General features: G+C 44.3%; 3 protein-coding genes across 31 annotated transcripts in view; 1 reads left to right on the top strand and 2 right to left on the bottom strand.

Annotated features, from left to right (window-relative positions):
* CNBD2 (cyclic nucleotide binding domain containing 2) overlaps positions 1–18982 on the bottom strand; it is a 62778-nt gene extending 43796 nt beyond the window's left edge. For 7 of the 17 annotated variants that reach the window (XM_081560039.1, XM_081560033.1, XM_081560041.1 and 4 more), the window contains exons 1-3: positions 17908–18287; positions 14967–15020; positions 312–449 (exon numbers count right to left, since the gene is read on the bottom strand). In XM_081560039.1, the coding sequence (XP_081416165.1) occupies positions 312–449; positions 14967–15020; positions 17908–18198 (483 nt within the window). In that variant the 5' untranslated portion in view covers positions 18199–18287. Of the gene's footprint in view, positions 1–311; positions 450–3345; positions 3566–14966; positions 15021–17907; positions 18288–18622 lie in introns of those variants that run through there. The other 10 variants (XM_081560050.1, XM_081560037.1, XM_081560042.1 and 7 more) reach the window with 4 other exon arrangements.
* On the top strand, positions 18277–19187 carry SCAND1 (SCAN domain containing 1). Its single transcript, XM_081560052.1, has one exon. The coding sequence runs from the start codon at positions 18400–18402 to the stop codon at positions 18937–18939; it is 540 nt and encodes a 179-aa protein (XP_081416178.1). The 5' UTR covers positions 18277–18399; the 3' UTR covers positions 18940–19187.
* Positions 19188–20445: 1258 nt separating this feature from the next.
* PHF20 (PHD finger protein 20) overlaps positions 20446–26900 on the bottom strand; it is a 125756-nt gene continuing 119301 nt past the window's right edge. For 11 of the 13 annotated variants that reach the window (XM_081560022.1, XM_081560021.1, XM_081560020.1 and 8 more), the window contains one exon: positions 20446–23011. In XM_081560022.1, the coding sequence (XP_081416148.1) occupies positions 22869–23011 (143 nt within the window). In that variant the 3' untranslated portion in view covers positions 20446–22868. Of the gene's footprint in view, positions 23012–25986; positions 26439–26900 lie in introns of those variants that run through there. The other 2 variants (XM_081560024.1, XM_081560023.1) reach the window with 1 other exon arrangement.

Raw genomic sequence — 26900 nt, 5'->3', positions numbered from 1 at the left:
TGCCCATCGCTGCTATGAGTGGAGGGCAGGAAACCTGCTACTACAGTGGAGGCCTGCCTTGGTCCAACACTGCCCCTGACTGGGGTCGTCGGTAACACTGTCCCATTCTGGGGTTTTAGTATTAGGTAACCATCCGGCTTGATGACACCCAACGTAAGTTTCCTCATCAATACAAGTGGCAGCTGGTTCTCCCATCTGCTTCATCCTTTGTCTTCTCTCTCAGTTAATTCAGAGCCTGGGCTGGGAAGTGAGGTGCTATTTGTTGGACGCCTTTAAACCCTCTTATAAACCTGCTAAGCCCAGCAGCTTACATCCCAGAAAGAGAAGATAGGGTGCTTTCTGTGAGCAGTCTCAATGATCTGATATTCCCGAAATCCCCTGAGTCCTTGACGGAACATTTTACACACTCGGTTCATCATGATGATGTCCATGGAGAGCTGGTACAGCCCCTGTGGAAACAAAACAAACAGGATCCCTGAAAACCAGCTGATTTCAACAGCCAACAGCAAGCTGGATAGTGATGAGCAAGGTGAAATGTAACAGGATTAAATGCAGTGCTGCTACATCTTCAGGAAGTTTTCAAGTCTGCTGAAATCCTATTGGTAGCTTGAAATTGACCACGATGGGAGTATTTATGCCCTAGAAACTGGCAACTATTATCAATGGGGCATCTCCCTCTCCAGGAGCCAGGTGTTGAAACATTCACTAGCCTGTCTTTGGTTAAGTTCTTCTCTTTGGTCCAATAATATGCACAAGTAACCACAGGCAGTGAAGCGTGATGGGGAAAGCCTGCATGCTGAACTTGGATGGATCTGAAAGAGATGCAACACTGTTGGCTCTTAAGACAGAGGGAGGGGCCCTGGGGCAAAGAATGTCGGTGGTCTCTAGAAGACAGGAAGTCAAGGAAATGAATTCCTTCCTCCATCCTCCAGAAAGGGACACAGACCTGCTAACATCTGGATTTTAATACGTGCCAGACTTCTAGCCTCCCGCAGATAATAAATGTGTGCTGTGGGTACTTTCCTGGTGGTTCAGTGGTTAAGACTCCGTGCTTCCACTGCAGGGGCCACGGGTTCAATTCCTGATCGGGGAACTAAGATCCCACGTGCTGTGCAGTGCGGCCAAAAAGTGTTGGTCACTCAGTTGCGTCTGACTCTTTGTAACCCCATGGACTGTATCCTGCCAGGCTCCTCTGTCCATGGGATTCTCCAGGTGAGAATACTGGAGTGGGTTGCCATTCCGTTCAGCCAAAAAATTAAAAATAAATGTGTGTTGATCTAAGTCACTAAACTGTGGTACAGCCCTCAACAAGAAAACTCATGTAACATCTCATCCAAGAGAGGCCACCCTGTCTTTTCTCTGGAATTTGGAATTGGAGCTGAGAACAAATCTCACCATCCCAGTGTGAACTGAGGATTAAGGGAGTCATCCTCTACCTGCCAAGTAAACACGGGTAACAGGGAAGCAAGCTCAACATAAAAGAGACAAACCTAGATTATAACACAATCTCCACATCAACTCACCCAGTTTCCTCAAAAAGTCAATCTCATGAGGAAAAAAATAAAGTATGAGGGATGTTCTAGATTAATAATACTCCAAACAAATGCAAGACATGAACTTTGACTGGCTCCTGATTCATAACAACAAGCTGTGAAAGCCATGTTAGGGACAGATGAGAAAACTACCTTCGATAAAGTCACAGGACTGGACATGGCACTAGTGTGTGTGTCATTGTGGGTAAAACACATAATTCTGAGTGGAAAAAAGGTGAAATGAGCTGCCATGTATGATACCACTTGAAAAATGTGCTGCACACTGCAGCTGCTTATGGATGCACACATTTGTAATAACATTTTAACATACAGATAGGAAAAAGACATATCGGTTTCTGGAAAGTGATTGCCAGTGAAGAGGAAGGGAGTGCGATGGTGAGGCACTTTGTCCGTAACTATAATACTTTTTTAAAACATTTATTTTTCTGCTCTGGGTCTTAGTTGCAGCATGCAAACTCTTAGTTGCAGCATGTGGGATCTAGTTCCCTGACCAAGGATTGGATCTAGACCCCTTGCATTGGGAGCATGGATTCTTAGCCACTGACCACAAGGGAAGTCCCAGTAACTAAACAATTTTTTAAAAAATCATATAGCTAAAGGAAATATGGGGGAAAGCCTTATCAATAAAATTTAATATTTATTGGGAATTCCCTGGTGATCCAGAGGTTAGGACTCTGCACTTTCACTGTGGGCACATGTTTGATCCCTGGTCTGGGAACTAAGATCCCACAAGCTGCATGCTGCTGCTGCTGCTGCTGCTAAGTTACTTCAGTCGTGTCCGACTCTGTGCAACCCCATAGACAGCAGCCCACTAGGCTCCCCCATCCCTGGGATTCTCCAGGCAAGAACACTGGAGTGAGTTGCCATTTCCTTCTCCAGTGCATGATAGTGAAAAGTGAAAGTGAAGTCGCTCAGTCGTGTCCGACTCTTAGCGACCCCATGGACTGCAGCCTACCAGGCTCCTCCGTCCATGGGATTTTCCAGGCAAGAGTACTGAAGCGGGGTGCCATCACCTTCTCCAACAAGCTGCATACTGTAGCCAAAAAATAAATAAATAAAATTTTTAAATAAAATTAATATTGACTGAATACAATTTGCCATTGTCAGGCACTATTCTAAGCCTGTTACATGTATTGACTTATTGAACCCTCAACAATAAATCAGTGCAGTAGGTACTAATGTTATCATTACCCTTTACAGAAGAGAAAAGAAGCGCAGCAAATCAAGTAACCTGCCTAATACTATTATTAGTCACATGACTAATAGGTGATAGGGATTGAGGGGATTGCTTTGTTTTTAAACAGTTTGGATTTTTTTAAAGTTGCACCTATTTATGTATTTATTCATTCGGCCACTCAGCATGACATGTGGAAACCTAGTTCCCCAACCAAAGATAAGATCCCACGCCCCCTGCACTGGAAGCTCAGAAGTCCCAGTGATAGAGATTTGAACCCAGGAAGTCTGGCTCCCGAGTCCATAAATTTAATCTATTACCCTACCCTGAGGCTGGGCATTATTCTCTCCGAATCTCCTAATAGCACGAAGGATGAGTTCAGAACAGTTCTCAGGGGCTCCAAGTGCAGCCAATGCCAAGGACAGAGTAGGCTGCAGGGCAGGGGTGAGAATTCAGTCTTTCCGAAGCCTAATCTGAAACTCTCTCCTTTGCGACTCCAACAGGTACAGGGTGGCCATGTTTATCCAAGGCCACCTCCTATACCCACATCTCCCTTCTTCAAAATACCTATCTGTTCAGTCTTCCACTCTTCCTCCCAGGGCCCTTTACACTCCTCACCAACTTCTTCCTCAGGATCTGCCAGGAATGAGACACCATATATCTATTCATGGTTCCTGAACTGGCAAACGGCACAGCAATCCCTTTGCCTTTCAAGAGTAGGACCACAAATCTCTCCCAAGAATCCAGTTATATTAGAAAACAAAGTTTCCCTCAGCGGCAAGGTAAGAGCTCCTCTCCATTCCTCATACCCGACCACAGTGGCTGGAAGCCTTGTTCTAACGAATCTATTCTCAGAACCTCCTTATGTCACATTCGAAGATTCTGGAAGGAAGACAGGGTAACGGAAAGTAACTGGAAGCTGGGAATCTAACATTTAGTGAGCACTCAGACGCATTACTTCAGTTAATCCTCATAACTATTTCAAGGTGAGGGGCTTTGTACCCACTCCCTACGTGAGGCTGAGGCTCCACGTAGCTAAATGACTGCAGAGTCACAGCCAGCTCAGAGAAAGTAGGCTTCTGGGATGGGGGTTGGGGCATCCAAAATCTCAGCCTGGGGACCACTTTGAGGATTAGAAATTGGAGACAACCCTGGAGTGTAGGTTCGCAGCACTATCTCATAAATCTTGTTAAATCGGCAAATCAGGAACACTCAGGAAATTGGAAGTCCTCAACTAAATAGGGTGCCAGGTGTTAAAAGGAACTGGATGGGGGACTTCCCTGGTGGTCCAGGGGTTAAGACTCTGCACTCCTACTGTAAAGGGCCTGAGTTCAATCCCTGAATGGGGAACCTAGATCCCACCTGCCCCAACTAAACATTCCGCATGCTGTAACTAAGACCCAGCACAGGCAAATAAACAATTTTTTTTTTTTAACCAAAGGAACTTGGTGACTGGAACTCAATGACGCTGAGGTCCTTCCAAAAGTACAGTATTTAAGTTCTAAAATACTTTTTCCTACTAGATGAAACATGATGTTGTTACTGTTCAGTTATTAAGTCATCTCCCACCCTTTGGGACCCCATGGACTGCAGCATGCTTGGCTTCCCTATCCTTCACTATCTCCTGGAGTTTGCTCAAACTATGTCCATTGAATAGGTGATGCTACCCAGCCATTTCATCCTCTGCTGCCCTCTTCTCCTTTTGCCCTCAATCTTTTCAAGCATCAGGATCTCTTCCAACGTGTCAGCCCTTAGTATCAGGTGGTCAAAGTATTGGAGCTTCAGCTTCAGCATCAATCCTTCCAATGAATATTCAGGACTGATTTCCTTTAGGACTGACTGGTTTGGTCTCCTTGTAGTCCAAGGGACTCTCAAGAGTCCCGTCCCTCTTAAGCCTCCCTCCCCACCTCCCAGCCCATCCCACCCCTCTAGGTTGTCACAGAGCACCAGGTTTGAGCTCCCTGCATCATACAGCAAACTCCCACTGGCTCTGTATTTAACACATGGTAATGTATATGTTTCAATGTTACTCTCAATTTGTCCCATCCTCTCCTTCCCTCACTGTGTCCACCAGATGTTTCTTAAGCTGTTCCAGAGCATAAAAAGAAGGAAAACTATCAAATTCTATTAATAATAGGTAAGGAGAAACTGACACTGAGGCCTGATAAAGGTAGCATAAAAAGAGAAAGCTAGAGATTTATCTCATTTATGAAAATTGTTTTTAAAATCTTAAACAAATTGAGCAAATGGAATTGAACAGCACATTCTAAAATAACGTATTATTTAAGGAATGCAAGGATGGTCAATAGAGAGTCCATAAATATAATTTATGTTAGCATGACTAAGGAGAAAAATCATCCGACCTTCTTCATACTTTAAAAAGTCTACAAGCAATAAATGCTGGAGAGGGTGTGGAGAAAAGGGAACCCTCTTACACTGTTGGTGGGAATGCAAACTAGTACAGCCACTATGGAGAATAGTGTGGAGATTCCTTAAAAAACTGGGAATAGAACTGCCATATGACCCAGCAATCCCACTGCTGGGCATACACACCGAGGAAAACAGAATTGAAAGAGACGCGTGTACCCCAATGTTCATCGCAGCACTGTTTACAATAGCCAGGACATGGAAGCAACCTAGATGTCCATCAGCAGACGAATGGATAAGGAAGCTGTGGTACATATACACAATGGAATATTACTCAGCCATTAAAAAAATACATTTGAATCGGTTCTACTGAGATGGATGAAACTGGAGCCCATTATACAGAGTGAAGTAAGCCAGAAAGAAAAACACCAATACAGTATACTAATGCATATATATGGAATTTGAAAGATGGTAACGATAACCCTATATGCGAGACAGAATAACAGACACAGATGCATAGAACAATCTTATGGACTCTGAGGGAGAAGGTGAGGGTGGGACGTTCTGGGAGAATAGCATTGAAACATGTATATTATCATATGTGAAACAGAACACCAGTCCATGTTCGATGCATGAGACAAATGCTCGGGGCCGGGGCAATGGGATGGCCCGGGGTGATGGGATGGGGAGGGAGGTGGGTGGGGGGTCCAGAAGGGGGAACACATGTAAACCCATGGCTGATTCATGTCAATGTATGGCAAAAACTATTACAATATTGTAAAGTAATTAGCCCCCAACTAAAATAAATAAATTTATAAAAAAAAAAAACAAAAAAAACCCATTTCTGACAGAGGCTGAGTGCCAAAGAATTGACTGTGGCAATTCTTCTAACTGTGGTGCTGGAGGAGACTCTTGCGAGTCCCTTGGACAGCAAAGAGATCGAACTGGTCAATCCTAAAGGAAATGAACCCTTCATCGGAAGGAGTGATGCTGAAGCTGAAGCTCCAATACTTTGGCCCCCTGATGCAAAGAGTCAACTCACTGGAAAAGATCCTGATGCTGGGAAAGATTGAAGTTAGGAGGAGAAGGGGATGACAGAGGATGAGATGGTTAGATGGCATCACCTATTTAATGGATGTGAGTTTGAGCAAACTCCAGGAGATGGTGAAGGACAGAGAAGCCCGGCATGCTGCAGTCCATGGGGTCGCAAAGAGTCAGACACAACTTAGTGACTAAACAAAAAAATTAATGAACATGTCACTCTTGATATCTAGTGCTCCAACGTGCTGGGGACCTTAGCAAGACTGCACAGAGCATGCCTCTCTCAAGGAGGAAGAAATTTCCCTCTGCCTTTCTAGGTTCTTCTGGCTGGTCTAAAAATTAAACTGATATGAGACAGATTAACAGGAGAAAATTACACAAAAGTTTAATAACATGTATACTTGGAAGAAACCCAGGAAAACTGAGTAATTTGCCAAAATGGCCAAAATCCTCACTTTAAATTTCAGCTTCTTTAGTTAAAAACAAAAGAGGATGTCAGGGGGACTTCCCTGCTGGTCCAGTGGCTAAGACACATGCTCCCAATGCAGGGGACCAGAGTTTGATCCCTGGTCAGGAAACTAGATCCCACATGCCCCAAGTAAGTGTCTGCATGCCACTACTGAAAGATCCTGCACACCGCTACTGAAAGATCCTACATGCCACAACTAAGACCCACCGCAGACAAGTAAATTAATAATAATAATAATAATCAATTTTTTAAAAGAAGATGCTGGGGGTTGAGATTTGGGACTTGAAAGGAAAAGAAAGACAATTTCATATGGAGATAGAAAAAAACAAATATTTGATAAACACATGTTTGCCAGCCTTGCAGGCACAATGGTGTAACCAGGGAGGGTTAATTTTTACTTTAACTCTTGTTTTTGCCCATTTTGTTATAATCACACATAATGGCCTGCCTCAGAGAACCCTGCCCCCTCTGCAAGACCCTTACTCTAAAGTGCCTTTGTTCGGCTCACAGGGAGATCTGACCCTGCCCACCTGTCAATGACTGTAAGGAAAAGAAACTAACACATCCCCCTGCCTGAGGCTTGCCAGGCTAGGAGATAGATATTCTCAAGAATTAAATGGTCTTTTACTTTGTTTCCTCACCTACCCCATCTCTGATCCATAAAAGAACCTGACACCCAGGCCCCCAACAAGATGGTTATTTTGAGGCATGAATCTGTCATCTTCTCCGACAGCCTGCTTTCCAAATAAAGTAGTATTCCTTGCCTCAACACCTTGTCCCTGGGATTCACTGGCCTCTCGTGCGGTGAGCAAAGCAAATTTGGACTCGGTAACAATGGAACATGCAGTAGACTCTGATTGCTAAGGTTCTGCGAGTTTCCTCCACCACACTCAGTTCATATTCTTTGCAGGTATCTCTGCTATTAACTCTATTCCAGGTCCTTTATCTAAATTCTCTAGGCAGCTAAGGGGGTGGGGGTGGGGATAAAAAGAAAGGCTCCTGAGGTTTCTATTTCTTAAAAATAATCAGATTAATCTTAATGCCAAAGAGACACATTTTGGGGTGGCAAATTTTGCTTCCCTACACCTCAGAGCTGTCACATTGGTTGAGGGCTGCTCCTAAAGGCATTCAGATCAGTTCAGTTCAGTCACTCAGTCGTGTCCTACTCTTTGTGATCCCATGGACTGCAGCACGCCAGGCTTCCCTGTCCATCACCAACTCCCGGAGCTTATTCAAACTCACGTCCATTGAGTCGGTGATGCCATCCAACCATCTCATCCTCTATCATCCCCTTTTCCTCCTGCCTTCAATCTTTCCCAGCATCAGGGTCTTTGGAATGAGTCAGTTCTTCGCATCAGGTGGCCAAAGTATTGGAGTTTCAACTTCAGCATCAGTCTTTCCAGTGAATATTCAGGACTGACTTCCTTTAGGATCAACTGGTTGGATCTCCTTACAGTCCAAGGGACTCGCAAGAGTCTTCTCCAACACCACAGTTCAAAAGCATCAATTCTTTGGTGCTCAACTTTCTTTATAGTCCAACTCTCACATCCATACATGACTACTGGAAAAACCACAGCTTTGACTAGACGGACCTTTGTTGGCAAAGTACTGTCTCTGCTTTTTAGTATGCTGTCTAGGTTGGTCATAGCTTTTCTTTCAAGGAGCAAGTGTCTTTTAATTTCATGGCTACAGTCACCATCTGCAGTGATTTTGGAGCCCAAGAACAGAAAGTCTCTCACTGTTTCCATTGTTTCCCCATCTATTTGCCATGAAGTGATTGGACCAGATGCCATGATCTTAGTTTTCTGAATGTTGAGTTTTAAGTCAGCATTCACTCACCAGCATTCTGGGCCGAGCAATCTAGTGGCAGAAAAAGCCCTCTGGCAAAGGTGTTCAGAGTGGGAACTCATCTCGTTAATGAAGAAAATGGCAAGTACCAAGAAGACACAGAGAGTTCAAGTCAATAGAGGAGGCCTGGGACTGAGGTCTCAGGGAGAGAGAGATGACAGAGTTTAGAGTGCTCCAGAGGTCCTGCATCGTGAAGGCAGAACCAACACCACCTTCTCTTTTTTTTTTTTTTTTTAATAAATTTATTTATTTTAGTTGGGGGCTAATTACTTTACAATATTGTAATAGTTTTTGCCATACATTGACATGAATCAGCCATGAGTTTACATGTGTTCCCCTTCCTGGACCCCCCACCCACCTCCCTCCCCATCCCATCCCTCTGGGTCATCCCATTGCCCCGGCCCTGAGCCTTTGTCTCATGCATCGAACATGGAATGGTGTTCTGTTTCACATATGATAATATACATGTTTCAATGCTATTCTCCCAGAACGTCCCACCCTCACCTTCTCCCTCAGAGTCCATAAAATTGTTCTATGCATCTGTGTCTCTTATTCTGTCTCGCATATAGGGTTATCGTTACCATCTTTCAAATTCCATATATATGCATTAGTATACTGTATTGGTGTTTTTCTTTCTGGCTTACTTCACTCTGTATAATGGGCTCCAGTTTCATCCATCTCAGTAGAACCGATTCAAATGTATTTTTTTAATGGCTGAGTAATATTCCATTGTGTATATGTACCACAGCTTCCTTATCCATTCGTCTGCTGATGGACATCTAGGTTGCTTCCATGTCCTGGCTATTGTAAACAGTGCTGCGATGAACATTGGGGTACACGCGTCTCTTTCAATTCTGGTTTCTTCGAACACCACCTTCTCTTGAACACTGGGGCCGTGATGAAAGGGCTGGCTCTGAGAGCTTTCCTGATACCACTGGCACCAAGGAGAAGCAGGGCATGTGGGCTGACCAGGGAAACACACAGACACAGACATGCCAGTTTTGCAACCCTGCAGCTGTCAAGCTCCATCTGCCAGCATGAGGAAAAAACTAAACCAATTCACTCACACAAAACTCATGTCCTAAGGAGCTTCATTCATGACCTTAAAAGACTTCCTGCCAGTCTATAATTCTACTCTAGTCCCTTCTTCATGCACAATTCCAACAAAGATCTTGACCAGGAAGAACTCACTTCATTTAAAGGGGAGTTACGGTAAAAAAATAAAATAAATAAACAAACAGCATCAGACCTATATAAATATAGTACAGAAAAACTGGAGATGGAGGCAGGGAACAAGAAAAACAAATGTTAAATGAAAGGCACTCACCAGAAAAAAAATTAACATGAAACAGATGATAATCATGAACAACAAAGGACTCAAAGGGCTTAATGAATTTTAAAGCAAGAGATCAAAGCAAAGACGCAATAGTTCAAAGAAGAGATGATGAAGCAACTGGAGGCGATGGCACTGGCAGAACTTAGGAAATAAAGTACTTTTTTTAAAAAAACACCTTACAAGTGAAGGTCATTTCAGAAACATCAAAAAGGAAACGAGCCTTGCTGAATACAGAGGATAAGATTGCAAAAACCAACAGAAGGAGCTGGAAACGAGTAATTAAAAGGGAACCCAGGAATAATATAGCCAAAAAGTACAGATATACAGAGGGTGAGAAAGTAGGAGGGCTGAGTACATGGGTTTCTTTAACTTTTATAGCTGTAAATCTTGTTACCTTTTACACCCGGTAAACCAAGAAACAGATGTCTAAGCATATTTAAAGACGTTAATACAGGGCTTCCCTGTCGGTTCAGTGGTAAAGAATCCGCCTGCCAATGCAGGAGACACGGGCTCAATCCCCTGTCTGGGAAGATCCCACATGCTGCAGAGCAACTAAGCCCATGCACCACAACTACCAAGCCAGCACTCCAAGTGCCCTAGAGCCCATGCTCGGCAACAAGAGAAGCCACCGCAGTGAGAAGACCGCACACCGAAACTACAGTCGCCCCTGCTCGCTGCAACTAGAGAAAAGCCTGAGCAGCAATGAAGACCCATCACAGCCAAAATAAGTTCAAAAAAGAAATAAATAAAATCATATATATATAAAAGATATTAATATAAAGGGAACTAACAATAAAAACTAAAATGGGATAAGAAAGGATGAAGGAAAGTGGAATATAATCATTACCCTTTTTTGACTTCTGAATTTTGTACTAGATAAATATATATATAAATAATCTATTCAAATGAATCAATCAGTATTTTAAGTAATAAAATCAGTGAAGTATAATAAGGAGCACAGAGCTACTGGCAGAGCACCACAGTGAAGTTTCATTAAAACTGGGAACTAGGAGGGTTGCAATTGAATACAGATCAGTGAAAGAAGAAAGAGGCAAAAAGATTATGAAGTATGTATGCTTCTGAATTTACACTGGTTCATCAAGAATGAGAATCCCTAAAAACAAGAGTTAATAACAAACATAATTACATACCTAGGGTCTAAATCAGTTATCTTCTCCAGTTCAGCAAAACATCAAAAGATAAAATAGATCTGCATCCCAAGATCAAACGTGGATGATAAAAAAAAGGTTAGCAAAAAGAAGTCAGCAGTTGGTAGGAGACCAGAGCAAGGCTCTTGGACTTCATAATAAAAAACTAAATATACACCGACACACAGAACAACCTAGGAGCTTTTTATTCAAACCACATTAGCTGAACTTGTTTTCTCTTCACCACGAGCACAGCTGGGCCCCTGAAATAATGTATGTAGTATGTGGTGTAATGTAAGTGAAATAGAATTATTAAATCTAAATTTTGTTGAAAATCTGAATTTCTTGTCCACTGATAACTTATCTTTTATATATATATAAATATATTTATTTTATTTTTGACATGTACACATTACTTTTATTTATTATTTATTTTTTTGGCTGCCCTGGGTCTTCATTGCTGACACGGGCTTTCTCTATTTGGTAACATATCTTAAAGATTTCTATTTAACACCTCACATTTACAAGAATATTACAAAATAACAAGTGTTGGCAAGGATGAAGAGAAACTGGAACTCATGCACATTGTTGGTACGGATATAAAATGGTGGAGCTTCTGTGGAAAACATAAGGTGGTTCCTCAAAAAAATTAAACATAGAAATATCATACAATCCAGAAATTCCACTTCTGGGTATGTATGCAGATATAAGGCAGGGGGTCTCCAGATAAAGAGAACCAGGCACAGCTTTGTTGACATAAGAGAAGCCATTTTTGGCCTAAGATATTTTGTGATATAAAGCTTGTCTATGAACAGGTCTCAGTAATTAATGATCTTAAGGGAACAAAGGAATGCAGAAGCATTGCCTATCAGGCACAAGAAGTAACAATAGCAAAGATTATAAATCAATTCTAAAGATCCCCAATTCTGTTTCAAGGACCCTCACTTGGTGGTCCATTCCAGAAATTCACCCAAGACCTGGGATGTGACCATCTTTTTGCATCCCATTTTCTTGCAACATCTTTACAAAGGAAGAAGGTGGCCTTCTCCCCCTCCTCATTTTTCCTTTGATTATAAAAATGTTGTTGTTTAGCCACTAAGTCATGTCTGACTCTTTTGAGACCCCATGGACTGTAGCCCACCAGGATCCTCTGTCCATGGGATTTCCCAAGCAAGAACCCTGGAATGGGTTGCTGTAAGGTAGCATTTAACAGAAGGCTTTCTGTATGCTGCTTTCGGTCTTGCATAAATCCTTTGTTCCTCATTAGCACCTGAATGCAGGCGCTAGAGGAACTTCACGCAGTTCTCCTAATATTAGGAATTTATGCATCTCGTTCGTATGGAAAGTAACCTCTCCATATGGTGAATAGCAGCCATTTACTACTCTTTTCTCTTCTGATATGGAAAGTAACTTTTACAATCCCCTCCCTTGAAAATGATTCTAGCCTCCAGCTTCCTAAATAACTTGTAAGATTTTTTTTATCCCTGTCTCTGCTAAAAAGGGCTATCTTATAAGAGAGTATATATATGCCCACGATATATTGAATAAATGTCTTTGTTCCATCAGAGCACTGGTCCCCGTGTCTCTCTCTCTCTGTCCCCTTCAGGCTGCTCAGCCTCTTTTCTTCCTTCTTTCACTTTCTTATCGGTCGACTCTGTACCCCCAAGTTCTGGTCCATTAAAGGACGCCAACAGGTTGCCACTCCTTCTCCAGGGAATTTTCCCAATAATGATATTTAACCCATGTCTCCTGCATTGGCAAGCAGATTCTTTACCACTGAGCCACCAAGGAAGCCCTATAGAAATGTAGCCCACTTAATTCTTGGGGCAGCACCCTCTTACCTGGCCACTTGTATCACAAGTGTCTGGTATTACTAATAAATTTACTTTTTGCCTATCACTTTGCCTCTTGCTGAATTCCTTCTGCACTGAGACATAAAGAACCTGAGCTTCGTTAAATTCTGAGACCAGGTTTGCAATTTGAGCTGGAAGGTTGTGGGTTCAAGTCCCATCTAAGGCATGACTGGATTTGAGTCCCATCTGAGGGGAGAGGTTTCAAGGTACAATTTTATTTCCTTTCCTCCACCCTTCCTGAATGATTCTGTTTAGAAGTCATCAGGCCATTAGGCCAGGCATGGTAGGCCACTGCCTGGGGGCTGAGGGAGGCTGTGGTGGGCTAACACAAGGTGTTGGAGCCTTGAGCAGGGTGAGAAGGACAGAGAACAGAAGGGCATGGTGGTGTGGGACATGGTGGGCATGCAGAAACTGGAACAACAACAGGAGACTGGTCACATTTAGGAGGACTGGTCAAAGAAGATCATGAGTGCCATGTGTCTCTGTCAAAGAAGGGAATTAAATGTATGGAAAGAGACAATACTAGAATAAGCCCTGTGGTGTTGGACTGGAGTTGAAGGTGTTGGTGTAAACTCATGGATTTCACCATACACAGATGTAGAAATAAACAGAAATAAATGTATGAGCACTTACCATATATACATACACATATATCCTCACTCTGTCCATGAGACAGCCTAGGAGCAGTGATCACTCCAGTAACAATGAACAAACCCATTGCCCAAATCTTGGTTTCTAAACACCATTCTCCACTAAAAGAACAAGGGTTTCATGAAGAGAGAACTGATTCCTGAGCTGAGAGAAAGAAGGTAAAGATACGCTAGAAAGTAAGGAAATGCTCAAAAAACAATGGAAACATGTCAAAAGGACACAAATGTCAGACTGCACTGGCTCCCACTGGTCAAATCTGAGATAATTTGAGCATCAGAATAAATAAAGAATTTCAGTGGCAACCAAGATGGAGTAATCCCATTAAAACCTCTCTCTCTCATCCATTACAACTAAAAACTCTGGACAAAATACAAACAGCAACTAACCTGAGACTCTGAAAAGCAAACAATGCCACGTGGACTTTAGGGGTAAAAACTTGAAGAAACAACCCCAGTGAGTTTCCTGGTTTAATGAAGGATACAAGTTATTACACGAAAATCAATTGTACTTTTATATACTATCAAACGATTAGAAATCAAAACATCAACAACATCCTGGATGATCCTCATCCACAACAACCTGGATGAATCTCCAGGGAATTATTCTGAGTTAAAAAAAAAAAAAAACCCAGTCCCCAAAAGTTATGATTCCACTTATATAACATTTCGAAATGAAAAAAATTAAAGAGATGAAGAATAGATTAGTGTTACCTATGGTTGGGAATACGGGGTATGGGAGAGGAATGGGCATGATTATAAAGCAGCAGCATGAGGGATCTTCGTGGTGATCAAACATTTCTAGATATCGATGGTAGAATAGTTACATGAATTTACACATATGACAAAACTGCACAGGCCTACACACATATACAAATGAGTGCATATAAAACTGGCGAACACTGAATAATGATTATATCAATGTCAACTCTCTGGTTTTGTATAAATACATTGTACTATGGTTATACAAGATGTTACAATTGGGGAAAACTGGGTGAAGTCTAAACTCTTTTTGCAATTTTCTATGAATCTATGATTATTTCCAAATAAATTGCTTTTTTTAAAAAAAAAAAGTATCCAGGCTTCTTTCCAAAAGCCCCAACAGTGTGCCATTAAAAGACACCAGTCTCTAAAAGAGACAGGAAATCATACTGGAGCTCGCTCTCCACAGAGATGGTCTGCAATCCACTGCTTGTCCTCTAATCAACATTTACTGAGTATCAGCTGGGAGTCAGGCCTTGTGTTGGAAGCTAAGTGATACAAAATGAATGATTTATGATCCATTTCCATGCGCTCCCAGCTTAATGCTAATTATTGTTGTTCAGTCACTAAGTCATGTCCAACTCTTTGTGACCCCCTGGACTGCAGCACACTAGGCCTCTCTTGTCACTATCTCCTGGGGTTTGCCCAAGTTCATGTCCGTTGAGTCGGTGATGCTTTCCAACCATTCAGTGCTAATAAAAATGCCTAATATGATAAGAGCATTGGACTAGGAAGTCAAAAGAATTCTGTCCTCCAAGAAACACTTACAAGGTTTTTGATTTTGAACCAATCCTTTGCTTCTTGGTATCTTGACTTACTGACCTGCAAAATTTAAGAGAAGAGAATACATGTAAATATACATTTTAAACATAACCTCAGTCCTCTGGATGGGTTCAGGGAAACCTGAAATTGTATGCAGAAGTATATAAATGCATCCCTCTTCTAGGAAGAGATATTATAACTTAAAAAAAAAGTAATTTTGGGGGCTCATTGGCCCATTAAATGTTTAGAATAACTGAATCTGATTTTTGGCTTTAATCTCTAAGGTCCCTTCCATTCTAAGGTTCCACAATTCTTGTAGATCTCTGAGATCTCTCCTTCCATCTCTAATATTCTGTGGTTCCAAGAGGGATGGAAGAAATGGGCTAGAACTCTAACATTTGGAATTTCCAGTACCACAAGAGTTCGTTTCCTTCTGCAAGAGGACAAGGATTCAATTTTTCAACCTGGAATTCCAGGCTCTTTAGGATTCACCTCTACTTGAAATTCCAACCTCAGTTATCACTTCCCAAGACCCCACCTCAGCCTAGTTTCCACAAAGCTTCGCTCCCAGTCACTCTATGCGTTAGTCCACACAGGACCATCTGCCTGGAACACCCCTAATTCCACCCTTTTTCTTCTTGAGTCTAGGTTTAAAGGTCCCCTTCCCAGTGAAGGCTTTCCAGGACCTCTCATCCTCACAACAGGCTTCTTAACCCTGGATACCCACTGCCTGTTACCACACAGGAAACGGGACTATTGGTTCACTCAGGGCAGCAAACCCAGCCGCCAAGGGTTGTGGTAGAGGAAGTAGAGGTTTGAAGCTGGTAGGTATAACAAACTCTAGGCCCCTGTTTTTCCCACTGCTGAAAAAGACAGAAAAATATCAGCTCTTAGGAAAGCAACAACCTGAGAGCAATAGTAAATCAACTATTCTGAATGTTAATATAACATGAAACAACATTCTACTTCAAACAAGAGGGAGTGGTGGGGACCAAGGTTGACTGGAAGAGTATCTTGTCTAAAGGTAGGAGACCAGCTCCCACTAAAACATTAAAGATCCACTGTGAAGACGAATTTCAAGGTTTTCAGGCTGTGAACACTATTCTGTGAGGATCTACTTTAACTCAACTACAAGAGCACATCCTATGGGGTAGGCAAGTTTTATACAAGGGCCACTGGCGTGTTGATGGTTGTCAAAGAGGCCAACTCCTTCTGTGCAGAAATCAAAGAAACTACAAGGGTTATACAAAACCTTTCATAAAGGACCCCTGTCTTTCTGCTTCTTTGTCTGTAAAATGGGCATGATTGTGTGCATGCAGTCATGTCTGACTCCTGTGACCCCATGAACTGTAGCCCACCAGGTTCTTCTGTCCCTGGAATTCTTCAGGCCAGAACACTGGAGTGGGTTGCCATTTCTTTCTCCAGGGAATCTTCCCTCTTCAGGGATCAAATGCTGATCTCCTGTGTCTCATGCACTGGAAGGTAGATTCTTTACCACTGAGCCATCTGGGAAGCCTTTAAATGGGCATGTGAGTTTGCTTGTCTGTGCCTAGTCGCTCAGTCATGTCCAACTCTTTGCAACCTCATGGACTATAGCCCGCCAGGCTCCTCTGTCCATGGGGATTCTCCAGGCAAGAATACTGGAGTGGGTTGCCATGCCCTCCTCCAGGGCATCTTCCCAATCCAGGGATTGAACCCTAACCTAACCAACGGATCTCCCGCATTGCAGGCGAATTCTCTGACCTCTGAGCCACCAGGGAAGCCCTAAAATGGGAGTACAAAACATATTTGAGAGCCAGCTGTCAAACAGAATATACTATCACTTACCTAATTGCTATCAGAGCTACATGCTTTTACCTATATCATCTCATTGAATTCTCCTTCCTAATGAAGTAAGTTCTAGTACATCCACATTTTACAGATAATGAAGCTAGAGCTCAGAGACAGCAATTTACTTAATGAAGACAAACATTTAAAAAGACTTTTCTTTCCCTGGTGACTCAGACAGTAAAGAATCTGCCTGCAATGCAGGAGATCCAGGTTCGGTCCCTGGGTCTGGAAGATCCCCCAGGGAAGGGAATGGCACCCCACTCTGGTATTCTTGCCTGGAAAACTCCATGGACAGAGGAGCCTGGCAGGCTACAGTCCATGGGGTCGTAAAGAGCTGGACACCACTGAGTGACTAACACTTTCACTTTTTTCCAAAGTCTTTACTATTTAATCCTCTCAACAACTCTGGCAAATAAACCCTGCAGGGATTTCACCATGGCAGCCTGACTGTTCAAGGAATATATAATGAAAACTATGTATGGAATGCAAAATTTTCTGGTAGCCACAATTTAAAAGTAAGATGCCAGACATGAATTTTAACAATATATTTTATTCGACCCAATATGTGCAAAGTATTATCAATCCAACATGTAACCAATATAAAAAATTATTGAGATATTTTACATTACTTTCTTTTCATACTAAGTCCTGTGTGTATGTCACATGTCAGCACATCCCAATTCCGACTTGCCACATTTCAAGGGCTCATAAACACGTGGCTAGAGGCCACTATAAAATAGTGGCCACATTCGTCATCCTAAAGTTAAAAGCAGAAGCCACAGAGCCACCTGTCTCTTGGTTTCAGAAGAAAGGCAAAATAATAATAACAAAGAGTTCTTGGGCATTTACTCTGCGCCATAAGACGGCCAAGTTTTATGTGATCCTACATGTGTCGAGGATCTTGCACACGTCATCTACCCGCAACCAGGTGAGCGTAGTACCCTTCTCTTTTGACTGAGCCAGAGAACTTTCCCGAGTTGGGCCCTCCCCCAGTGCCTGACCACCGTCCCGTTGTCCTGCCACCCGCCGGGCGCCAGCCCGCGCGAGTCCTCGGCTCGCCACCATCCTAATCAGGGCCAAGTACCGAGGCGCGCTTGCAAGGGCGGACACAGGTCACCTGCAAGCTGAAGCGATCAAGGCGGGCCAAGACGCTTTGGGGCTCCTCCTCCGACCCCTCCTCCGGCTCCTCCTCCTCTGACTTCTCCTCTTCCTCTGACTCCTCCTCCTCCGACTTCTCTCCGAATAGGTGCTCGGAGGCGCCACTATCCGGAGCCAGCCATGGCAAGCTAAGATCGGTCTGCAGCCCCGCAGGCGCCGCCACCTCCAAACCCCACGTGGGAACGCGAGGGGGCGCCGCTTCCGGGAGCCCAGACCCGGCTTCCGGACTCTCGTGCGCCGAGCTCATCATAGAGAAGCCAGCGGGCACGCCCACTTCCGGCCGCCCCAAGCTCTTCGCTGGCGCTGGTAAGCTCGGCGCGCCCTCCGCCCGCCTCCTTCAGGGTCGCGCGCTCCGCCCTGTAGGGGAAAAGTCTGTTTTGCCCCGCCCCCTTGCAGACGCAGAGCTGAGCCAACAACTGCTGGACAAAGAGTGACGCGCGGAGCCAGAGTTATGGCGGCCACCGAGCAAAGCTTGGCTCCAGCTGGAAGCCCCGCGGCGCTCTCGGGGAAAGAAGAAGGAGCCGGCCCGAGCTCAGGCCCGGAGCGTGACCGTGCGGGCTCCTCCTCGACTCCTGAAGCCCCACCATCTATCCCCGACTCCTCCAATCCCAGCGCCGCGGTCCCCGAAGCGAAAGTTATGCCTCCTGCGGCGGCCTCCGCCGCCCTAGACCTGCCTGTCGGACCCGCACCCCAGGGCCCTGCGCCGCTTGCCGAAGCCTCTCCGCGCTCCCCTTCAGGTCCTGGCGGCTCCCGGCCCGGCCCAGAGACTTTCCGCCAGCGATTCCGGCAGTTCCGCTACCAGGACGCTGCAGGCCCACGGGAGGCGTTCCGACAGCTTCGGGAGCTCTCCCGCCAGTGGCTGCGGCCCGACATCCGCACAAAGGAGCAGATCGTGGAGATGCTAGTGCAGGAGCAGTTGCTCGCCATCCTGCCCGAGGCGGCGCGGGCCCGGCGGCTTCGCCGCCGCACCGACGTGCGCATCACCGGCTGAGCGGCGGAGATGCGGGGGACCCGAGTCAGGCACTCTCTGTACTGGAGCCATGATCGGGTCCGGGACCGTGAGCCTGGCTCCCCAATACGCGATCATGAAAAATGAGTTTTGGCAGTTCCTGCAAGCTCGTGTGTCCTTTCCGTTGGTCCTTTCCCGTGTTTATTTTCCCGAAACTATTTCCACCCTCTCTGGCTAGTTGTGAAACCAAGTTGGGAGCCCATGAGAATAAAGCCTTTGTTTCTTATTCACTTGGCCTTCGTTGGCTTTTGTGGGATCATTATGTGTTGGCTAAGGGTCTCTACATCTGGGAATTTTTTTTCCTGCGCGTTCCCCAGCGCCCCACATGGGTTTCCTTTGTTTGGTTGGAGCCTATGCAATGAGGACTGCAGCAGCCTGGTTCCATATTCGCCGGTACCTCTCATTGGCTAGAATTTGAGCTTGTTTTCCTACCTAAGCGGATAGAGGACAGTGGTACTCTTGTATGTGGTTGTTGCTCGTGCAGGCAAATAGGTGGCTGTACCACGTGCTGAATTAACTGGCTGCTGCTATAACAACACTGCCCTCAACTTGCTCCATCAGCCTACCTTGTGGGCGCAGGCTTCCCCAAAGGCCCAAGTTACAGGGCTGTTTTAGTAAGTGTTCACTGCAGGTCCTTACTGAAAGAGGCTAGTTTTTGTGAACTCTGGTTTAAGCCTCCAGACCCTTCTTAGCAAATTTTAGGCCTCTTGAAAGATTTAAGGAAAGATTTGGTGTGAACTGATGGATTATTTACATTGTTGGAGCTACTCATAACTTTCTAAAATAAGCATAATTGTTTAGGAAGGGAAGAGATTTGGCAAATAGGGAAGCTCTGCAGTATAATTCTATTTCTTGAGTCTTCTGCACACCCAGGAAGGAGCTGCCTGGGGTCCAAAGTCGTTTGGCTTGGCCTTCAGAAGGGTCCTAATTGTCATGGATGCCATCTTTTAATATAAGAAAGGCCAGACCTGTCTTCCCTGCACTGCTTTCAACAAACAAAAAGATAATAGTCCTGCAGCTTACACCACAAAGCATGAGTCAAACTGCGCTAGAGGGTGGTATGGGGCATTTTACTTTAGAATATTAGACACTTAAATGAATTCAAAAGTATTTTGTATACTTCCTTGGAATTCTGGATTTAAGCCTGCATCTGCTCCTTACAGGGCTTCCCAGGTGGCTCAGTAGTAAAGAATCCACCTGCCAGTGCAGGAGATCAGGTTCGATCCTTGGGTTGGGAAGATCTCTTAGAGGAGGAAATGGCAGCCAAGTCCAGTATTTTTGCATGGAGAATCCCATAGACAGTTGAGCCTGATGGACTACAGTTGACAGGGTCACAAAGAGTCGGACATGACTGAGCATGCATGTGTGGCTACTTCCCTGCCAAACATAAATCTATTTAGAATGTAAAAGCAGACTTGCTTTAAAAGGTAATGTTTATGGAAAATTAATGCACATTAAAGATTGGGTAGATAACAAATGACTGAAACGTAGCAACAAAAACCTGTTTTATTTTTCCAAATACAGATACAGAAGTTTGCATGTTTTGCAAATATTGCTTCAAAGCAACATTTCTATATACAGCGCCTTCTGTTCTAACAGCGCGTAAACATAGATATGTATCCACAGTGCAATGTTGGCTCATCAAGGGTCCACCTTGCATACACTCATCACTTAAAGAAACAAAATGATTAGTCAAACCAGAACTGTTTTTGTCAAGGCAATTTTTCTTTTTTATAGGTGGATAGTTTTTCTCAAAAGAAAACTTAGGTAGTGTACATATTTCTAAATGGTAACAGTAATATTTGCAAAGAACAGTTTCCAGTGCTCCAGCTTGGGGTTAATTCAACTTGACCAAGGAATTAGGGATGGAGCCCCTCAACATGGCTTTAAATTAGGGAAGCACACTGAAGTCATCAGAACTTCGGAGTCATCCTGCTTCCCAAAGGACAAAAGTCACAATGAGTGAAAAGGGATTATTTCCTTTACAAAAAGCATAAAAGAAACCCAATAGTGACCACTTGGTAAAGTTAGGGTAACTCAGTTTCTTCTTCCATCTTGAAAAAGATGTGAGATTTGACTACCGTTACAGCTTCCCCAGAGGTGATGGTCAAATGTGTTTTCAGGAAAGAAAAATCAGTAATTTAATAATATTAATACAAGTCACTGTACCTCACAGTTGTTGCTACAGAAAATCATCCTGTTTCTTCCCTTTTTGGACAAGCATCACACAGTTCTTAAAATGTGGCCATCTGATAAATTACACAAAATACAGACAGATGCCATGCATACTCCTTGAGCGTTTCTTCCCACACCGAAAATCCTAACATTAGCAATGGGAAGCAACCTCATAGAGGAATTGTGTCAGCTTTATCACAGATGTCGTAGCCACATGTATTCCCTCTGATAGATAAGCTCCAGCAGGTCAACTTGCCCTATATTCATTTTATATCAAATGGCGAATTAAGTCACTAGACAAAGCATTCCCTGAAACAGATCTTGGTACAGAGGCCCTTGTGCCCACAATTACCTGTGCCGTAAAGCCTAACCATCCCGGAGGTCACTGGAGATCCTGTCATTGCTATTGAGATATTGGCTACTTCACGTTTACATAGTAAAGATTTGCAGCATATAACATTACAGATCCATAAACCCAGAATTAACTCGTGAGTGTTAATGGACAGCTGTGCTTTGATTTTTGCCTTTAGTGATAGGAAAACTAAATGGTAAAATGGGTCACTCCTCAAAGCATGGAACAATTTCTTTAACTTTACCTAGTAAGGAAAAAACAAAACAATTAACACATGGAACCGTAACCTGCGAGAGTAACAAATATTGTCTCCAAAGGTACAAATTGTACCTGGACCTTAAGCAGCATAATCACCTTGATCTCACAAAATAATACAAACAGGAAATTTAAAGTGTTAAAGTATATTAAAACAATTCTGAAAATGCTGACTACTGAACATATACCCTTCAGGGAAGGAGAAAAGCGGCAGATGTAGAATCTGGTTTCTTTACAACAATATAAAATAAGGTCATCCCCCAAACCACATCTTTGTAGCAAATCTTTACAGTGAAAGAGTTCAAATTTGGGAGAACCATTCTGGGGACGTTAAATAGAACTGGTAAGCTGTCAATATTAAGAAGTGGGTAGAAAATGCTGTCCTTCGGGTTCCAGACCCTGTCTGCTTCCGTTTGGGATTCCTCCTAGATTCTTATGACAGTGAGATTCTACTTCTTCCACAGGCTGTATGGGTTCTGCTACAAAAGACACAACCCAGCCGATTCTGGGGTGAAAGCATACAAAACTCATCCCCGGTACCATGAAGTCATGCAAGAGAGGTGGTGAGAAAGTGAAGAGTTCTAGGGAGAAGGCAGGCAGGCCCAGGCCTCTACTTCTTCCCAACCTCCACACAAGGGTGAAGTCACGACATTCCCACGAAGCTGGAAAAATGAAAATGATGCCTGCTGCCTAAATTCATGCCAGGCAGAAACCCAGAAGGCTTGGCATATGCCCCAACCTGACAGAGAAGTCAATTAAATAAGCTGCAAGTTGAATTTACAACTGTTTCTGACTACACTTTTTTGGCTCTCATTCCATTTATCATCAGTGGCACGATTTCAAGTGAAGTTTGTGCAAAAAGACTCACTCTCCAATCAACAATGTGCACAGAAGAAGGGAATCCCAAGAGTCTATCTGCTACCTTCCTGGTAGGCTTCGAGATCAGAGTGCCCTCCCTTCCAGCAGCCAAGATGGCCTCTTTGTCCAAGTCCATCACACCCCTGCCCAGATCCCTGAAGTCAGTCGGTGTCACGTGCATTCGGCATGCTAGGTTTATTTATTTAAATACGTGAAGCTCCTCCTGCAGGTGCCCCAGGATTGTGCCCCCATTAGTCTGGGGTGCCCAGTTTCATGTTGAGCAGCAGAGCGCGATCTGCTGCACTTTTCCCAGGTCCGTCAGCAGCTGCTTGATGCAATGCTTGAGCTGCGGAAGCCTGGCCAGAGGCTCCGGGGGCTCCAGTTCCCCAGTGTAGTCCAGCCAGCTCTCCAACACTGTAGGCAGAAGAAAGACAGGACCCGGTGAGTTCCCAACACTTGATTTGCAAGAATGTCAGCACTTTATCTCATCTGACCACTAACCGGGGGTGGGGGTGGGGGCAGCAGGGAGGGGAGACCATTTCCGGCAACACTGACTCATCACCCTCTCTGGGAAGTACTACTCCTCAGACAAAGCTAACTGCAGCAGAGCAGTGCTGTCTGACAGAAGCTTCTGTGATGATGGGAATGGGCTGTCTGTGTTGTCTAACACCGCCACCACCCATATGTGGCTCCTGAGCACTTAAAACGTGGCAAATGTAACTGAGAAACTGAATTTAAATTTTATTCCATTTTAATCAGCCACACATAGCTAATGACGATTGCATTAGTCTATAATCTAGTAGGCTTTGAAATACCCACCTTTCTCAGTGTTACTGCCCCACCTTCATAGTGAAAGTGGAAGTAAAGTCGCTCAGTCATGTCCAACTCTTTGTGATCCCATAGACTGTAGCCCAGCCTATAGGCTTCTCCATCCATGGGATTTTCCAGGCAAGAGTACCTTCATAAGGCTTTCCCATAATGAAAATCAGACAGCCTGGTGTGTTAGCCTTCTGTTAAGAAAAGTGAATCTAACAGGACTTGAAAAGGTCTATTTTTATCTCTATAAATTGATTTGTTTCATACTGATTCCTAGCATGAGTAGCACTGAATACTCTGATTTCATTTCCTAAATATTTAACGTAAGATGACCAGGTAATAAGTTTCCCAGGTGGTGCAGTGGTAAAGAATCCACCTGCCAGTGCAGGAGACAAAGGAGATGCAGGTTTTATCTTTGGGTCGGGCAGATCACCTAGAGGAGGAAATAGCAACCCACTCCACTATGCTTGCCTGGGAAATCCCATGGATAGAGGAGCTTGGCGGGCTATGGGGTCACAAAGAGCTGGGCACTACTGAGCACAACCAGGTAATAAGAACTTGATTATCATTAGGTCAATATCTAACAAACTTGATTATCATTAGGTCAATATCTAACAAACTTGATTATCATTAGGTCAATATCTAAAAAGCTGTCTTGCTTCTGAGAGCATGATTTTTCTATAGAAAGATATTCTTTCCCAAGCCACTCCCTTAAGCTCTGGCGTTTGGGGAGAGGTCATCCAGGAACCCTGATTCTTTAACAAGAGCCGCCCCCTCCCCCGCCCTGGCCCAGACAGGCCTGAGGCTTGCCCCAGCCTGCCCGTAGTCTTTCTAGTCTGTGCACCAACCTGTACTGAGAATTTTCTGGACCTTCAAGCCAGAGGTGCAGAAAGGGGAAGACCATGCAGGGCCTGTTCCTCAAGCAGTCTGCAGCCTTGCACACACTCCTCTGGCCTCTTCAGACCAGTCCTTCATCTTCCTTCCCACCGTTCTAAACCCTTTGTCCCCTGCAAGCTATTTCTCAGGGAACCCCACCCCACTCTATAATCTGAATCCAGTCCTTGAGTAACAAGTGCTATGCTATCACTTGCTCTCCTTTGGAGCACTTATCCTGGTTTGTAATTAAAAATAATAGGATGGGGCTGCCCTGGTGGTCCAGCGATTGAGAATCCACCATGAGATGCAGAGGATACCAGTTCCATCCCTGGTTCAGGAAAATCCCAAACGCCACAGGGCAACCAAGGCTGGGGGCCACAACTACTGGCTCTGCATTCTAGAGCTTGTGAGCCGCAACACCAAGCCCGTGTGCTGCAGCTACTGAAACCCCAGCACCCTAGAACCCATGCTCTGCAACAAGAGAAGCCATCGCAATTGCTGAGCATGTGTGTGCGCACTCAGTTGCTGTTGTGTCTAACTCTTTGTGACCCCATGGACTGCAGTCCACCAGGCTCCTCTGTCCAGGAAATTTTCCAGGCAAGAATACTGGAGTGGGTTGCCGTGCCCTCCTCCAGGGGAATCTTTCCAACCCAGGGATAGAACCTATGTCTTTTATGTCTTCCTATATTGGCAAGCAGGTTCTTTACCACTGAGCCACCTGGGAAGCTCACAATTGCTGAGAGGCCCCTGATAATGCCACTGGAACTACCTCAGATCTGATTCAGGCTCACCTAAGATGTCCCCCAACACCTTGGTGACCCAGTAGGCACACACAGGGAGAAAGAACCAATCAGTGTGCAGACTAGAAGAGTCTAGTCCAGAGGTCCCCAAACTTTTGGCACCAGGGACCAGCTTGGTGGAATACAATTTTTCCGTGGACAGGGGTGCTGAGGGGGGCAGATTTCAGGATGATTCAAGTGCATTACACTTATTGCACACTATTTCAAATCTAATGCTGCCCCGATCTGCCAGGAGGTACCACCAGTCTGAGGCCCAGAGGTTGGGGACCCATGATCTAAGCCACTCATAGTCTATGAACTTGGTTAGGAGGAGTGTTTGGAGCTGCTAAGAGGGAAGTCTTCTCTCTAGATCTGCAGGAATGAAGACCAGACACATAACTGTGGGAGCCAACAGCACCTCCTCTGGACCCCAGCATCCAGCCAGCCAGCCTTCTCTCCACACCAGGTGCTGGACCATAACCCCAAGGTTTCCTTTTAAGGAAGCTCAAGAGTATAATGACTGCAAGCAAGGCAGAAGGTTATAAGAATAAAGTTTCATTTCAAATACATTCCCCCAGACCACCTAGATAGAGGCCAATGCTAAGATAACATTTAAAAAAAAAAACCTAACGCTAAAATATTCAGTGTTTTCATGATCATTAAATATCTTTATCTTTTAGTTTTATAAGACTGTTCACACAACTAACATAAGTTATTATATAATGGTTAAATACTCAAACAATGACATTTGTTAAATTATAATCAGTCGATATAACAGCTTATTAGATTTTTAAAAAGGAATATTATATATGAATTCCTATAAAAGCTCAGTTTATCTTGAGATATTTAGATGAAATGAAGATAGTAGAAATAAAATGGGATTTTGAAGAATCTTAATTAAATACAATGCAAAGTCTGTTTACGTGAATAAAATCTTTAAACTTAAAATTGATTTTATTGCTTCCGGTACCTCTCAGGGCCTGGAATATAAGAACACAGACAGAGTATGTGGCCCCAAATGAGTAAGACACATAAGAGCCCTCTGAAAGCCCAGAGAAGGGAGTTCAGGCTTCTCATCCTGGCCTGGCCACACTGTCCACTCAGTGAGCTCAGGGCTGGAGCAGCCCGAGCTGGGCGGGAGGGGGTACACCAGTGATTAAGTGGGTAGGCTCTGACCTCTCCCCTAGAGGCAGGTTCCTTTGGCAACAATAGAACCTTCGCCCTGTTTCTACGGTGCCTGAGCTTCTTCTCAGGGACCCAGAGTAAATTCCACAATTTTCAGTCCATCACTGGATCTTCTTTCAGCTTTCTACTAGCAAGGTTTTCCATAGATCTGGCATCTGTTGTAGTTCTAAGGAGCTCAAGGAAACCTTTTAGGAGTAAAAAGAGAGAGAAACACGCTAGCTTTCAGCAATACCCTCACAATGGACCCTGGACTGGCCTGCCATCCCCAGTTCAGCAGGTTTGCCTCTGGGGCAGGCCAGGCGTGAGGGCACGTTAGTCTTTGTCCTCCAACAAGGCCATCCCTTTCCGAGTCAGCCACCTCTTGTCATCCTGCCTCAGTCACCCCGCCTGTAGCAAGAAACACAGCTCTCTCCAAGGCTCCACTTCAGTCCCTGGAGCTCCAGGAAGCCTTCCTGTTCTCGCTTCCCCTCTCGATAACTGTCCTCCTCTAGCCTAACCTCACCCACACCCTGTGACCTTTGCTTACATAACACATGGGATTTTTCTTCTGAGTTATTTCATCCCCAATTATAGTAATAATAGCCTAGCTATCCTCAGAATCCTCAAACAAAACATTTATTTCTTAATCAGGCTTCTTTCTAAGGGTG

The sequence above is a fragment of the Giraffa tippelskirchi genome, chromosome 13 (genome assembly GCF_054371585.1).
Source record: "Giraffa tippelskirchi isolate mGirTip1 chromosome 13, T2T-mGirTip1v1.2.pri, whole genome shotgun sequence".
Taxonomy (NCBI): domain Eukaryota; kingdom Metazoa; phylum Chordata; class Mammalia; order Artiodactyla; family Giraffidae; genus Giraffa; species Giraffa tippelskirchi.
The sequence above is the reverse complement of the archived record's forward strand: the minus strand, read 5'-3'. Positions and strand labels throughout refer to the sequence as shown.

Coding starts and splice junctions, on each gene's coding strand:
- SCAND1 (XM_081560052.1), top strand. CDS start 18,400: ATGGCGGCCACCGAGCAAAGCTTGGCTCCAGCTGGAAGCCCCGCGGCG.